Raw genomic sequence first — 16920 nt, forward strand, 5'->3', positions numbered from 1 at the left:
GTCAGATAATCTTTCTGTGTAAATGGACCCTTATAGGGCTTTAACTTTTACATAGTGACATATCAGTGACTTACAGGTTGACGTCTTTTTCCCCCCATCTGATCTAGACCGCCATCACTACTTCCATCTACGTCTCATCTCTGCAGAGTCTGAAGCCCAGAAATATCCAGCTATTCAGTTTTGCAACTGACCCCATTCTTCTAAACTAAGGGGAGCTCACTGCACCCTATAAATACTGCCAAGTAATGAAGCTCCTAGTTGTAATACTATGACCTCTGAATATAATACTGCTACACATGGGACTGCATTATAATTCAACCTGTACCCCCTCAATTAGTTATAATGCAATGCGAGACCGTGTCTGTGGTAAGTTTAGACCAGGGGTGTCAAACTCAAATACACAGTGGGCCAAAATTTAAGAATTGGACAAAGTCGCGGGCCAACATGGATAATTATTAAAGCGCGAATGCGGCGGTCCTGGCACTGTCAGAGCAGCATGCGGTGTTCCTGGTACTGTCAGTGCAGTGCGTCTCCCAGCACTGTGCACTACCATAAATGATTTGATAAATTGCTATGACATGATTAAACCCAAACCCATGTAATAGCCAAGCCCCCAATATTGCCCCATGTTGTAGCCAACCCAACCAAAATTGCCCCACATATAAGCCAGCCCTCCCAATAGTGCCTTAATAGTAGCCAGCCCTCCCCAATAGTATTATATAGTAGCCAGCCCTCCCCTGTAGTCTCATATAGTAGCCAGTCCTCCCCATAGTCTCTTATATATTAGCCAGCCCTCCCCTGTTGTCTCAAATAGTAGTTAGGCCTCCCCCATAGTCTCTTACATAGTAGCCAGCCGTCTCCCATAGTCTCTTTTATAGTAGCCAGCCCACCCTGTTGTCTCATACACTAGCCAGCCTTCCCAATAGTGCCCAAATAGTAGCCAGACCCCCAAGTGTCCCATATAGTAGCCAGCCCTCCCCATCACATATTGGCCAGCACTCCCAGCAGTGCCCAAATAATAGCCACCCCCCCCAAGTGTTTCATATAGTAGCCATCCCTCCCCAATGGTGTCTTTTATAGTAGCCAACCCTCCCCTGTAGTCTCATACAGTAGCCACCCCTCTCCCCATAGTCTCTTATATAGTAGGCAGCCCTCCCCAATAGTCTCATTTAGTAGCCATCCCTCCCTAGTAGTCTCATGTAGTAGCCAGCCCTCCCCATAGTCTCTTATATAGTAGCCAGCCCTCCCCCATAGTCTCTTATATAGTAGCCATAGCCAGATGTAATTCAAACTCTGAGTAGCCTGGCAGGCCAAAAATAATGGCATCCAGTGACTCACAGGGGACGTCTTCTCTACTTCTCTCTAAGTTAAGTTTTTGCCAGTTGAAGTTGTTAGTATTTGCTTGTCTTTTTCATCTGGCTGAGATCATGAAGAGTTCTACCGCCATGAACTGTCTCCACAGAATCTGCCAGACAAACATTTTAGGCTCCTTGCTTCAGCATCATCCTCGCCTTATACAAACTACCCATGTGTATTGCTTCACACAATAACAGTACCCCCCTGTGTCCCCATATGAGCAGTTAGGCACCATATGTGCCCCAAAATAGTAGGCCACTCTGTGTCCCCAAATAGTATTAGGCCACTCTTCTATACTCCCCTACAGTAATTATGCACCTCTGTGCCCCATATAGGAGTTAGGCCAGCTCCTGTGCTCCCATATATTAGTTAGTGTATAGTGCCTACATAGTCCTCACATAGTATAGACCCTTTAGTGTATAGCCCCCACACAGTGAATAGCCCCGACATAGTATAGACCCACATAGCACCCACATTGTTTAGTCCCACATGGTGTATAGCCCACACATGGTGTATAGCCCACACAGTGTATAGCCCCCCCCCCCCCCAGAAGGTAGAGGAGGGTAAGGTACTCTGCATAAAGTTAGGGAGATTTTCTATAGCAGGTGGAGGAGGGAGAGATGTTCTGCAGAAGACAGAGGGGCAAGATGCTGTACTGAAGGTAAAGGAGAGTGAAATTCTCTGCAGAAAATAGAGTGAGACACTCTGTAGAAGAGGGACTGAGATGCTCTGCAGAAGATGAGGGGGACTGAGGTGTTCTGCAGAAGATAGAGGGGGTAAGATGCTGAGCAGTGGGTGGAAGAGGGTTAGCAGATAGAGGGGGTGAGATGCTCTGCAGCACATAGAGGGGTGAGACACTCTGCAGCACATAGAGGGGGTGAGACACTCTGCAGCAGATAGAGGGGGTGAGACGCTCTGCAGCAGATAGAAGGGGTGAGACGCTCTGCAGCAGATAGAGGGGGTGAGACGCTCTGCAGCAGATAGAAGGGGGTGAGACGCTCTGCAGCAGATAGAAGGGGGTGAGACGCTCTGCAGTAGATAGAAGAGGGTGAGACACTCTGCAGCAGATAGAAGGTGGTGAGATGCTCTGCAGCAGATAGAAGGTGGTGAGATGCTTTGCAGCAGATAGAAGCGGGTGAGATGCTCTGCAGAAGATAGAAGGGGGTGAGACGCTCTGCAGCAGATAGAAGGGGTGAGATGCTCTGCAGCAGATAGAAGGGGGTGAGATACTCTGCAGAAGATAGAAGGGGTGAGACGCTCTGCAGCAGATAGAGAGGGGTGAGATGCTCTGCAGAAGATAGAAGGGGGTGAGACGCTCTGCAGAAGATAGAAGGGGGTGAGACGCTCTGCAGAAGATAGAAGGGGGTGAGACGCTCTGCAGCAGATAGAAGGGGGTGAGACGCTCTGCAGCAGATAGAAGGGGGTGAGACGCTCTGCAGCAGATAGAAGGGGGTGAGACGCTCTGCAGCAGATAGAATTGCCCTCTCAGTGTATAGCCTCCTGGCTGCCCTCCCCCCCTCTCCACACACCCCTATAGCCCCCACAGTGTACATACATTATGTGGTGGCAGCCATACACCCCCTAGTATAGCCCCCCACAGTGTACATACATTATGTGGTGGCAGCCATACACCCCCATACATAGTATAGCCCCCACTGTGTAGCAGCAGCCCCCATTACCTGATCATGAGGCAGCTTACCACATACTACTTTGCAGCACTCCTCTACTCTTCTGATTGGGTCCAGACATCATGTGACATTGGTCAGAAGGTCCGGAGCCAAGCAGGAGTGAGGAGGAGGAGCGTAGATGCCTGCCACTGCGGGACTAGAGATGGGAAGGGGGGGGGGGGGAGGAGGAGTGCTGTAGGCTCGGCTAGGAGAAATGATGCTGCTGCAGGTGAGGGGATTTTCACACTGCCTGGGAGGGGGAGAGAGTGGGAGGACATGAGGGCGCAGAGCTGGTGGTATGTGAGCGAGGAGGCAGCTACCAGGAGTACAGTAGCTAACTTTTTTTTTTAAAGAAACTGAAATTGCGCCCCCAGAAATTTACCACTAGGTGGCGCCCTAGGCCATCGCCTACTCTGGCCTACCCTTTGTCCCGGCCCTGCAGCCAAGCCTCATTCATGACAACAGTGTCTTACTGAATATCACAGAATTCGAATGTGAGTGCTGTGCCGTTTTTTCTGCTGATCCTTGGTTGTACTGAGTGCTGTATTTATAAGGCCCTGTTCAAACTACAGAATCAGCGCTGAGATTCTGTGCGGAAACCCTTAATCCTGCCTTAAATCTCTTTGAATGGGAGGACTCGCGCACCTCCACTCTCCGCTTAAAGAATTGACATGTCAATTATGTGAGGAGAGAGGTGCAGAGAGCAGAGGCGTGCAAACCCACCAGTTCAAAGAGATTGGAGGCAGGATTCGGTGGAGCGCGGGGGGGGGGGGGGTTCTGCTCTCAGAAACATCACCATAGAACTACCTCTATAGCTGACAAATGGAGACCCTTCATTGATGTAAAACACTATTAAAACATAAGTGAAAATAAAAGCAAAAAAAAAAGATGGTGCTCTGGGTCAGCTCTGTCGACACATTATGCCCAAACAGGTCCAAAGTGAATGGATAAAGAAAGGGTATCAGAAAAGCCACAAAAATGATGCATTTCGGGAGTATGTACCCCGTTCATCAGTTCATCAGATATGACAAGTGCACTTGTCATACCTGATGAAGGGGTACACACTCCCGAAACACGTAATTTATGTGCCTTTTATGACCTTTTTTTATCCATTCACTATGGACCTGTTTGAGCATAATTTGTAGACAGTGCTGACCCAGAGCACCATCTTTTTTTTTTTTTGCTTCTTTTATTTTCACTTATACACTCACAAGCCCTTGTTGGGAGTAACCTGTTTTTAGTGGTGCAGTCTACTGGCTACTGCTTCTGGATTGCATCTTGCAACACATCCTGATGCCCCATCTGGACATCCTGTACCCAAGGCACTGAAGGGGTGATATGCACAAAGGCTACCAGGTGAGCAGCCATTCATAGAAACATAGTTAATAAGGTTGAAAGAAGACAAGAGCCCATCAGGTTCAATTTAGGGAAACCGTACTGTATTAATTCAGGGGAAGGCAAAAACCCCTATGAGGCAGATGACAACTGCCCCATCACAGGGAGAAAATTCCTTCCCGACTCCAATGGTAATCAGAATAATCCCTGGATCAACTTATCCCTGTAAATCGAATGCCCATGACTTGTAATATATTTTTCTTTCTCTTCATTATGCTGAGGTGTTACACGAGGCATCTGGCCGTGTTTTTTTTTCTACTATTAAAACATGACGGATCCTGCCTGCAATAAGTAAATGAAAAAACATAGTATGACCCAAAGAATTTTTGAATTTTTGAATGTTTATGTATGAGTTGCCATATTATAAAATGATACATATTATGTATGGGTAAATGTATAGCAATGTCATCAGCAGAACACATAATATACTTGGTCTACATGTATTACCCTAGAGAGATAAGCCACTATTGCACAGAATTAGAGAGTAAGAGACCAGCCCTATTTTATGGCAAATCCTCTTGTGTGCAGCAATCTTGTTAAGAAAAGCAACATGATTCTTTGTGCTTACTTTGTTAATTAGGTTATGGGTCTTCCAGACGGGTCACCTTGCCTCTCTGCCTCTCTGTTGATCTCTGTTTAAGTAAAGAAAAAGAGAGTGGATTACTAATACACCAGTGTAAGAAAGCTTACATTCTTTTAAGAAAAAGATCCTCTTTGGCGCATTAAATCTCTTGGACTTTATAAAGAGCATTCTTGCACTTGGACGTGTGCATATTTTATTCTTGCATATGCCCCAAACTGTTTTTGCATAGATTTTACTATACAATGCACTCTGCAAACGTGTCAGCTCTGGAGATACCTGGACCATATGATGGACCTCAATGGCCTCACCTTGCCCCTCGCAGTACCTACTTAATTGTCGCTGTACTTATGGGTATGGTGGTGGTCTTAGCTTTCTTTGTCAACGGTTTAGTTATTGTGGTCTCCCTCAAGTATAAAAAGTTAAGGTCTCCATTGAACTACATACTTGTCAACCTGGCTGTGGCTGACATGCTGGTCACGATTTTTGGGAGCAGCGTTAGCTTCCACAACAATATTTTTGGTTACTTCACACTGGGCAAAGCAATGTGTGAATTTGAAGGATTCATGGTGTCCCTAACAGGTAAGGTGCTGTGTTATTTGAAGGTGAGGGTAATGTTAGAATTTGGAAATTTTAAGAGCGCTAATGTCCCATATATTTGAATTGGGTTTCTTCAGCTGCATGTATATGGACCTCTGCCAACCCTGTTCAGATAAATGGGACAATCCCACACATTTTTGCATAATTCTGCTATATATACCTTATGCATTGAAATTTACCTTTTAAAGGGAACCTGTCACCAAGACAGTATATCTAATCTATCATATTATAGAGCAGGAATAACTGAGCAGATTGATATATATCTTTGTTGGAAAAGATTCAGGATAACTTGTAACTTGTTGTTTAAAATCTTCATGCAGTAGAAATTCATAAGGGCACTCACCATAAAAACTTTCTCTTTATTGTAGCAAAATCTCTAAAAACTCTAGTCAAGGTATAGCAGGCAGCAGGGACGCCAGTAACTGCCATCCCCACTGCCTGCTACACCCTGAATGGAGTTTTTAAAGGTTTTGCTACAATAAAGAAAAAGGTTTTGTGGTGAGTGCCCTTATGAATTTCTACTGCATGGAGATTTGATCCTGATCTAACCCATAAGTGAGCACCATATATTTTTGTGCAATACTCTTATCTAGTTTCCACATAGAGCATTGCTTTTTCAACTAATAAACTATTGTTGATTAAAATCCCTGTGTTAAGGAGTCCAGTGGGCGGTGTCCCTCAATGGACTGGACTCCATAGCATGGAAGAGATTTCAATAAACACAATTGCATGTTATACTGAATCTATAATATAAAAGATATATATCAATCTTCTAATCTTGTTGCTCTATAACACGATGCCAATAACATACATAGCATCTTCATGATGACACTTTGTTTCCTTTAAGATTCTTTTTTTCTTTTGGTTAGAAATACATTTTGTTGTATAGATAACTATGTGATGTTTATGCGGTTATGTTTTGTTCTATAGATAACTGTTAAATATAGGCATGTGGTCTGTTTCATATACTGTAAAAAATATATCACTATGCATAACAATAAATGGACTGAACATCAGCCATACAAATTCTGATGTAGATAAACAGAATGGTTTTCTCATAGAGGTGGTCTTTTGAAAAAGTTTCACCCACCCTATACTTTTTTAATACTATAGTGTCAAAGACACAAGAGCTGTCATAAAATGTCATACAAGTTTGCTAATACTGTAATCCACAACAGGAAATGTATGACCTAATGAACCCATATGATAGCACCTTAAAGGTAACCAATCAGCATGATTGTGCTGATATGGCTCCCAGCTGCATGTATAGATCTAGGATGTAGCTCCCCTCGCATATGAGCAGTGTCTGCCGGAGTAACTTTATACCTGGACTAACCCAAAGAGACCCACTAACGAGCCTCTCTTCTTGTCAAACATCCCCGCAGAGCATGCTGACAGGCAGAGAGTCGTGACTAGTCACGGGCGGCTCCCCCCTAGATGACTAGTTGCCGCTCCTCTCCCAGCCTCATGCCCCACAGTAAAACACTCCCCCCCCCCCCCGGTATAAAGAGATGCTTTATACTGGGGGGGCTGCTCGTATGCTAGGGGAGCTGCATCCTACCGGTAGATCTGTAGGATGCAGCTGGGAGCCATATCAGCACAATTGTGCTGATTAGTTCCCTTTAAGGCTAGGTTCGAACAAGGTTTTTGGTAATATTTTTTAACAGCTGTCTTTTGTACTGTAAAATGGGCACTAAAAAAAATGCAGGGTTTTTTTTGTATCAAAGACAGGCAATTTGTCTTGCCTGGATTAGGAACAGATGTGGAAAGTAAAATTGTCCTCTCATTGTGGACCTAAGGCAGTCTTGGGTGACCCTCCTAAACACCACACAATTCCATGATCACTGTGCATAGGACTCAAACAAGATCTTTGGTTAGTTTTTAGTGTCTTGCCTGTAGTAGGTTACTGGGAACTGGAAAGTAACTACACTTATAAGGGGAAACTAATGAAACTAATGAGGGGAACGGCACAGGAGAGAGTAAAAGAATTAAATTTGCTTAGTTTTGAAGACAAGTTTAAGGGGAGATATGATTAATTTACTTAAATATATAAATGGCCTCTACAATAAAATTTGGGGCAAAGATGTTCCAGGTAAAACCCCCTCAAAAGGACAAGGGGGCACTGCCTCCGGATGGAGAAAGGTTTACTCTCCAGAGCCAACAAGCCTTCTTTACCATGAGAACTGTGAATCTGTGAAACAGTCACCCCAGGATCTGGTCACCGCAAAAACAGGGCTAGACAAGTTCTTAGACCAAAAATAACATAATGCATTTGTATAGAATGTAGAATTTATCCATTCCCCTTACCTTTATCCATATCCTCCTTGTTTGAACTTGATTGACATATGTCTTTTTTCAACCATACTATGTAACTAGCCCATAGGCTTGGTCAATACAGGACTCAGGTGTGAAGCTTGAAGACACTTCCTCACTAGAGATGAGCGCGACTTGAGCCATAGGCTGTGTCCATGTTTCCTTTCTTGTCATGTTCATCTCTATTCCTCACATTTCTCTGGCTGGGCCAGACATACTAGAAAGCTTTTGCCCTATATTTAACTATGCAGGGATTGGTTCTAATCCGGAAATAGGATAAACCTGGCAGATTCTCCCTCAGGCCACACTTCTGGTTATCAGTGGAAAGATCATGTGACCAAACCCTTTACATCCTTACTATTTGCCACTTTTTATCCTTATGTCAATACTACTAGACTATATACTATTTCAGCAATGGTTAACAGTGTAAAAACCAAAATGCCAGTATACAAAAATGTAAACTTATGATACCCAGATACAATTTAAGATACTTTGCAAGAGATTCCCAAGTCAGGCTGCAACCTTAGACTTACAGTAGCTTGAATACAGGCACAATGTCCATCATTATCACTAATGTAATACTACACACAAACTTTATCATGTATCTGTCCTTTTTTAGGTATCGTGGGTCTCTGGTCATTGGCAATATTAGCCTTTGAAAGGTACATTGTGATTTGTAAGCCCTTGGGTGACTTCCGTTTCCAGCAGAGACATGCAGTTATGGGATGTGCCTTCACCTGGATCTGGGCTCTTATGTGGACATCTCCACCTCTTTTTGGCTGGTGCAGTTATGTTCCGGAAGGTAGATTTATTGTTTAATTGCTTTTGTGGATGATTCAAATGTTAAACAATAGAAACGTGATAACAGGAAAGAACAATAAAAATTAATAATCATAACTATACAGCCACAACAGCTAGATTACCTTTTGTAATGAATCGTCTATCTCAATGCCATGCTGATAAATATCATAGTATCTGAAATACACACTTGGGCTGTTTCACTTTACACTTTAGCAGAAAAATAGTTTGATAAATCTGTATTTTATGTCACTTTTTATTAATCTTTCTGGTTGTAAACGGACTAAATACATGTATTTTAGGTTTGCGAACATCATGTGGGCCAAACTGGTATACCGGAGGTAGCAACAACAACAGCTATATCTTGGCCTTGTTTACAACTTGTTTCGTTATGCCGCTCAGCACCATCATATTCTCTTACTCAAACCTGTTGTTTGCGTTGCGAGCAGTAAGTATACGTTATACCAAATAGTTTTACTTTTGTTTAAACAATCTCAACTAGAAACTTGTCAGAACTTTTGGAGGGGAATTTACCAAGTCTTGTACACTGGTTTTTAGAGATATAAAAAAAATTGCAACTTTTTGCGCATCCAAAGGCAAAAATTTGTGACTTTCTAAACTTTCCCTCCTGTCATCACTATTCTTTTATTGTTTGTGAGAATATTTTGGGTCCATATTGCTTGAACTGACATCGGAATCCTTAAAGGGATATTCCCATCTGCGTTTGTTATGCTCTATCCATAGTATAGGAAATAACAAGATGATCACTGGGGTCCAATCACCGGGAACCCAACTAAAACTGAGTATAGGGATGCAATTGACCCGCAATGAATGGAGCACTCAGCACACCTGTAAAACCAACAATACATTTTGCCTGGGGAAAAAAAACCTTTAATCCACATTGGCAGTAATCAGAAATTTCTCTTACTCAAAATCTAATATATTATAACCAAACTGCTATTACAATGAATTGCTGTCAAATTTCAACTAACAGAACTTTGTGAACGTGAACTTATGGAAGGGCGTTGAGTATCTTGACAGATGCTCTCGGCTCTCCTACATTGCTAAGAATACTATCCGTAAAGCAGATTTCCTCTGTAGCTCGATGCCGGCACAGTACACAGATTATCACAACAGTGGCAATTTAATCTAAAATATAGAAATAGATTACAAAAACCTCAGTTGCAATAATAACAGATTTAATATCTAACACCAGGGAAATTTAACAGCCATACCTCACACTATTCTTGAACAAAAACAACTGGTTTTCTTTAGATGAAAAAATACTTGACATGTCTAACCTTTAAGGAGTATCTGCTAAGTGTAGGAGAAGCTTGATGGATCTGAGTATTTGGCAGTATACTGCCACAAAGCATCAAGGTCCTGATTTTCACCTTTATGAATAATTGTTTGAAGGCCATGTGTTTTTAACAAATAATCTTTAGTTATAATTCTTTCTCATTCGAGTATTAGGGTACTCGATGGTGCTCGTTACTTGGACGAGCATCTCACGATACTCGAGATAATGGCATCTTCCTCTTCCTGCATGTTTGGCAGCTTTTTTTCAGCCAATCATCAAGTAGGAGAGTCTTTGGAAGCTTGTAGCATCACATGGAAACCCTACATGTTGATAGCAGCCAGATCAGATAACCTGGGCATATAAGAATCAGGTCCCGCGATGCTCGCTTCAGAGGCAGGCTGGAAGAGATTAGGGAGAGAGCTGTTGTCTGTCAGGGAGACTGTTAGGGAATTAGTGTGAGGTTAGGCAGGAATCCGACACGAAGAACAAAACAGTTTTAAAACATATTGTTTTTTTTGCTACGCTTGGCTGCTAGCTTGGACTTGTAGAGCAGCTGTCAGTAGTCAATTTGTCCTGTTGCTGACATTCTCTTGGCTGGCTGGGATCTGTAGTTCAGCTATACTTATCCTCACTATGCCGTGTCCTTTGAACGTGGTGCCTTAAAAAAAAACAGCACCAGTTACACACATACTCTATACGTCTACCCCAAATCTGCTGTCATTAGTCAATATGTCCTGTTGCTGACATTATCTTGGCTGGCTGGGATCTGTAGTTCAGCTGTTGCCCATAATTTGGCATAATGTTGCTATAAGCCAGCCCAAGAGGCATCCATGCATGCTGCCCCTGCTGTTTCCTGTCCATTTCCTTGTTGTTTCCATCATTATCCGAGGTTTCCAGGTTTTCACGCAACCTTCCCTGGGCCGAACTTGGGTCCCTTGCAAAAATGCTCGAGTTTCCCATTGACTTCAATGGGGTTCATTACTCGAAACGAGCACCCGAGTATCGAGAAATATTCGTCTCAAGTATGGAGCACCCGAGCATTTTAGTACTCGCTCATCACTAGTTATAATGTCACCCCCCATTTAGCTAAGTGTTGTCCTTGGCACCATTAGTTAGTCCGTGCACCACCTGCTAAAAATCCCTTTGTTAATGGCATCTTTTTCTTTAGGTTAAGGGTAGCTTCACATGTACTACGGATTACATGCTGCAAGTTTCACAGTGAAATCTGTGGTGATGCTGGGCACAGTTATAAGATATGGATCTGTATTATCGCAGTGGATTTTAATTCCCCTGCGAGAATGTAGCCACTTCTGCCTTAAAGGGGTAGTCCACCAAAAAAAAATTTCTTTCAAATCAACTGCTGCCATGAAGTGCCAGAGATTTGTAATTTACTTCTATTAAAAAATCTCAAGCCTTCCAGTACTTATCAGCTGCTGTATGCCCAACAGGAAGTTGTATTATTTCCAGTCTAGAGAGCAGGAGAGGTTTTCTATGGGGATTTGCTCCTGCTCTGGACAGTTCCTGACATGGACAGAGGTGGCAGCAGACAGCACTGCGTCAGACTGGAAAGAAAACACCACTTCCTGCTGGACACACAGCAGCTGATAAGTACTGGAAGACTTAAGATTTTTTAATAGAAGTGAATTACAAATCTCTGGCACTTTATGGCACCAGTTGATTTGAAAGAAAAAATTTTTGGGTGGACTACCCCTTTAACTCCTCAGCTGCTGAGTTAATACAGAGCTAACTCATTAGCTAATACATTACTCCCGTCTGCTTTTCTGGCTCCCAGGTCACTGGTGTCCCGCTCAGCCAATCAGTGGCTGCAGCCAGACAGCGCAATGATTGGCTGAGCAGGATGTCAGTGATCCAGTAGCTGGAAAAGCAGGCGGGAGCACAGACAAGTAATGTATTAACTCATCAGCTGCCAGGCTAATGCAGGACTAACTCATTAGCTAATACATTACCTGTCCGTGCTCCCGCCTGCTTCTCTAGCTCCCGGATCACTGTCACCCTGCTTAGCCAATTAATGCGCTATCTCGCTGCAGCTACTGATTGGCTGAACAGGACAGAGAAGCAGGCGGGAGCACGGACAGGTAATGTATTAGCTAATGAGTTAGTCCTGTATTAGCCTGGCAGCTGATGAAGTTAAGGCAGCAGTGGCTACATTCTCGCAGCAGAATAAAGATCCACTGTGGGAATACAGATCCATAGCCCATAACTGTATACAGCATCGCCACAGATTTCCCTGCAAAATTCACAGCATACAATCCTCTATGATGCGGTACATATGAAACTAGCCTAAAAATGTTTTCCTTCATTGGTGGACAGTGTTACCAAGTCAGGGCTTTGTGACCATTAAGTCCCATCTCCCTGGCTGGAAAACCCCACCTTAGTAACATTGTTCACTGATGTAGAAAACCATTTTTACCTGAAAAGAACATAATTAACAAAGGTGTTTTCAGCATGTGCTGCAGATGGACTGATGGTGCTGGCACTTGAATAAACTAAGGGTGACATTATCACTTTAAAGGGGTAATCCAGCGCTACAAAAACATGGCCACTTTTCCCCCTACTGTTGTCTCCAGTTCAGTTGTGGTTTACAATTAAGCTCAATTTACTTCAATGGAACTGAGTCCCAAACCCCACCCAATCCGGAGACAAGAGAAGGGGAAAATGAGCCATGTTTTTGTGGCGCTGGATAACCCCTTTATATTTATCCCCAGTGTGTTTAAGAGTTTTAGTAGATAACTATTGTTTTTGTTCTACATAATAGGTAGCAGCTCAGCAAAAAGAATCCGAGACAACCCAGCGAGCAGAGCGAGAGGTGACTAGGATGGTCATTGCCATGGTTTTGGCTTTTCTCATCTGCTGGTTACCCTATGCCGCATTCGCTATTGTGACGGCGACAAATAAGGACATTGTTATCGACCCTACCTTGGCATCAATGCCTTCATATTTCTCAAAAACAGCCACGGTATACAACCCTGTCATCTATGTTTTCATGAATAAACAGGTTAGTATCTATACAACTTGATGTATTATAAATAGTTTGAAATTGCTCATACAGTGAAAGACAGGTAGAAGTTTATACAGCAATGCAAAAACTACATAAAATTATGGGCTGGAGAAACACATTTACTTTGTGAAGTGAAGACTGTCCTTATTTTAGTAATATTTATTGCCCACATATGATAGATGTATAATGACAGTTACCATAGATGTACAGAGTAAAGGACAAGTACAGTCCTTAGGTGTAAGGGTATGTTTACACTGAGGAAAACTGATGGAAATTCTGAGAGGAATACCGCCTGCCTCAGTGTCTCAATGTGCACCTTTGCCACTCTCCACTCAAAGAAATGACTTTAACCCTTTGAGAACCAGGCCCAAAATGACCCAGTGGACAGCACAAATTTTGATCTTTGCGCTTTCGTTTTTCCCTCCTCCCCTTCTAAGAGCTCTAGCACTTTCAGTTTTCTATCTACAGGGCCATGTAAGGGCTTGTTTGTTACTTTGGAAAGGCGTCTTTCATTTTACCATAACATGTATGACAGAATCCCAAATATATTATTTATGAAGTAAATAGGTGAAATCGTAAAAAAGAATGCAATATGGTAACGTTTGGGGGGTTCCTGTGTCTACGTAATGCACTATATGGTAACAGCGACATGATACTATTATTCTATAGGTCAGCCCGAACACAACCATATGCAGGTTACACAGATTCTCTAATGTTATATATATTTTTTTTATGAAATCCTTTTTTTTGGCAATTATTAATAAAATGGCCCTATTGTGACGCTTATAACGGTTTTATTTTTTCACCTATAGGGCTGCATTGGGTGTCATTTTTTCCGCCATGATCTCTAGTTTTTATTAATGCCATATTTGTGAAGATCGGACGTTTTGATCACTCTTTATACATTTTTTTTAATATATAATGTAACATAAAATCGTTAATCCGCGCACTTTTTCCCCTCTTTTCAACTACGCCGTTCGCCGTTAGTGATGACGCTTGTTATATTTTAATAGATCGGACAATTACGCACGCTACGGTATATTATGTGTTTATTTTTATATGTTTTATTTATATAATGGGAAAGGGGGGTGATTTAAACTTTTATTGGGGGAGGGGTTTTGGGGTAGTTTGATTTAGTGATTTTAACTTTTTTTTTTTTTTATACATTTTAAGTCCCTTTATCACTGATTACTGCTATGCCATAAGCATAGCATTGATCAGTGTTAACGGCGCCCTGCTCATTGAGCCTGCCTGTGCAGGCTCAGTGACCAGAGCGCCGATCGGACCGCACGGAGGCAGGTGAGAGACCTCCAGCGGTCCATTTTAACGATCGGGACCCCCGCCGTCACACTGCGAGAGAGGGGAGGGGGCAGAGCTCGCGGCCGCTCGCTGAAGACGGCCTTACCTTCCTCCCTTCCCACCTGGATCCATAGCCTGGAAATCGGAAGCCTGAGGCTTACAGTTTCCATGGCTACCATCGGGGCTCTGTGATTACATCACAGAGCCCTGATGGTTACCGGACAGAGAATTCTCCCTCTGTAGAGGGAGAATTCTCTGTCTGGAGCCCTATAGATGCTGCGGCCATGCCGAGTGCAGTATCTGTAGGGTTAACTGTCAGCACCAGAGCGCGGCTCTGGTGCTGACCGTTACAGCAGGTCCCCAGCTATCACCGAGAGCTGGGACATCATGCAGAAGACACAGGCGCAGATTCTGTGCCTGTGTCATCCTGGATCGTAACGTTGCTTCAGTGACTGTGTTAATTGGGTATTACTGTAATTGTACTGACTTGAAGAATAAAAGAAGATAAAGTTATCAATAATACTTGAAGATAAAAAGTTCACACAAAAAGCAAGCCCACACAAAAAGCAAGCCCTCGTACAGCTCAATAGATGGAAAAATAAAAGCACTAAGGCCCTAAAAAACAGATTCAAAAATTCAAAAATGAAGTTGGCTGCAAGTTTAAGGAGTTAATGTTAAATAAAAGTCAATAAAATTACATAAAAAGGTTCAGCTCATGTGTCATTGTTTTCTAAATGTGCTTTTTTTGTGTGTTATAGTTTCGAAATTGCTTAATGAAACTTATCTGTTGTGGTCGCAGTCCATTTGGAGAAGATGAAACAAGCACCACTAGTGTCCGCACAGATGTTACATCAGTATCAGAAGGAGGTGGAAACAAGGTCACACCAGCATAATGTCAATGTACAAATTTCAAACACCCATATCACATATTTATGTTAAGGGAAGCCTGTCACCAACACAATCCCCTGTAACTTAGGTCTCCATAGCTGTCCCAATAATGCCAATGGGATAAGTTCTCAACACTACTACCTGGATAACTGAGAAGTGGAAACCTCTACCTATGCTTATGTAAAATGCTTTATTAGACCTAAGGTGCTATTCTGTGGATACATATGCACCCAGTTGCTTAGCATGTTAAGGTATTAAACGGAAGTACTAGTCTTCTGGGGCCTGCTTTGGTATCATTCCAGTTTTTTACAAAAACTTTGCATAGTGAATAAAGTCAAGATTTTCCAAAAACTGGGCAGAGGATGAAAGTAAGGAAATGACCTCCATCCTCAGGCCCCACGCGCTATGGGAACAGTTTCCCTTTAAGTTCCACTGATAAAAATGTTTCTCCTTTTCTCTGTGTCTACTGTTTACATGAGAAGTTACTTGTGAAGGATATAAGTCTTTTTCAATACAAACCATAAGAAATAAAAAATATTTATTTTATCCAAATGGTATAAAAATCTAATAATACTAAAGCAATGGATGTAAATTCCAATTCAAATCTGTCAGAACATTCACAAGTCCAATTTATCAAAAGGAAACCATAAATAAAACTGTATTCACAGTGTTTCTGCATCACAGTATTACTTTCTTTTACATAAATGTTACAGCAGTGGAAGAAAAATCCTGTAAAGAGGCAAAGTAAGCAATTTCAAGTTTTACTTAAAGGGATTATCCAGTCTTTCTTCCAGAGACAACATGATTCTTGTCTCCAAGTTGAGTTTGATTTAGCAATTAAGCTCCATTTACTTCAATGGCACTGAGTTGCAGAACCCCAGCCAAACTGGAGACAAGAGTGGTGCTGTCTCCGGAAGAAAGCAGCCATGTTTTTCTAAGCCTAGATAACGCCTTTAATTCCATAGTTCAGAGATTTATGAGATGATTTCTCACTAATCAACTTTAAAGTCCTCGCTGATTTCATTGGGAGAGGAAGAAGACTATGTTTTTGAATGTAGCTGGCAGCAACTAAATTCAAAGTAAAAAAATGCAAATTTGCTGCATTGCATTTTTTGACTCAAATCCTGCTAACAGTCAACGGGGGAAAAATGATATGCAATAGTTGCATGACATTTCTGTTATGGGGGTTTTACATGGCATTTTACTTTCCCCCCAATAACCTCTTTGGGGAGGGGGGATACCAGAAAAAAAAACTGTGCAAAATTGTGTCTGAAGGAAGCCCAAAGGAGATCTTCCTACAAAAAGGTAAATAACTAGAAGTCCCCATATATCTTCAATAACTGACGTCCGTGTTAGGTGTATAGGGACCTTAAATCGAATGTACCATCAGTACAATTCGCTTTAAGTACTGCACATAAATAGAACCGCGTCATAGTGGGGCGGGGGTTTCCTCCCACTGGTGACGGGCAGCTTCCAGTGCTTCACCCTCGGACAGTGGTCGGGAATGGAACACTAAAAATAGGTAGACTAGTAATAGGTAGAGATGAGCGAACCAGGTTCGGGTTCGAGTCGATCCAAACCCGAACGTTCGGTATTTGATTAGCGGGGGCTGCTGAACTTGGATAAAGCTCTAAGGTTGTCTGGAAAACATGGATACAGCCAATGACTATATCCATGATTTCCACATAGCCTAAGCCACCGCAAA

The 16920-nt window shown here is 42.5% G+C and overlaps 1 protein-coding gene across 1 annotated transcript; it reads left to right on the forward strand.

The window, feature by feature from the left end:
- Positions 1–5243: 5243 nt before the first annotated feature.
- Positions 5244–15643, forward strand: LOC138793803 (pinopsin-like). Its single transcript, XM_069972499.1, has 5 exons — positions 5244–5580; positions 8531–8713; positions 9012–9157; positions 12786–13025; positions 15086–15643. Exons 1-5 carry the CDS (start codon positions 5244–5246, stop codon positions 15218–15220), a joined length of 1041 nt encoding a protein of 346 aa, XP_069828600.1. The 3' UTR covers positions 15221–15643.
- Positions 15644–16920: the final 1277 nt, after the last annotated feature.

Source organism: Dendropsophus ebraccatus, chromosome 5 (assembly GCF_027789765.1).
Source record: "Dendropsophus ebraccatus isolate aDenEbr1 chromosome 5, aDenEbr1.pat, whole genome shotgun sequence".
NCBI classification, from domain to species: domain Eukaryota; kingdom Metazoa; phylum Chordata; class Amphibia; order Anura; family Hylidae; genus Dendropsophus; species Dendropsophus ebraccatus.

Excerpts from the sequence above, each read along its gene's own strand:
- LOC138793803 (XM_069972499.1), top strand. The coding sequence starts at position 5,244 with ATGCACTCTGCAAACGTGTCAGCTCTGGAGATACCTGGACCATATGAT. Across the intron at positions 5,581-8,530 it reads ATTCATGGTGTCCCTAACAG|GTATCGTGGGTCTCTGGTCA; the intron begins GTAAGGTGCTGT and ends GTCCTTTTTTAG. Across the intron at positions 8,714-9,011 it reads GTGCAGTTATGTTCCGGAAG|GTTTGCGAACATCATGTGGG; the intron begins GTAGATTTATTG and ends CATGTATTTTAG.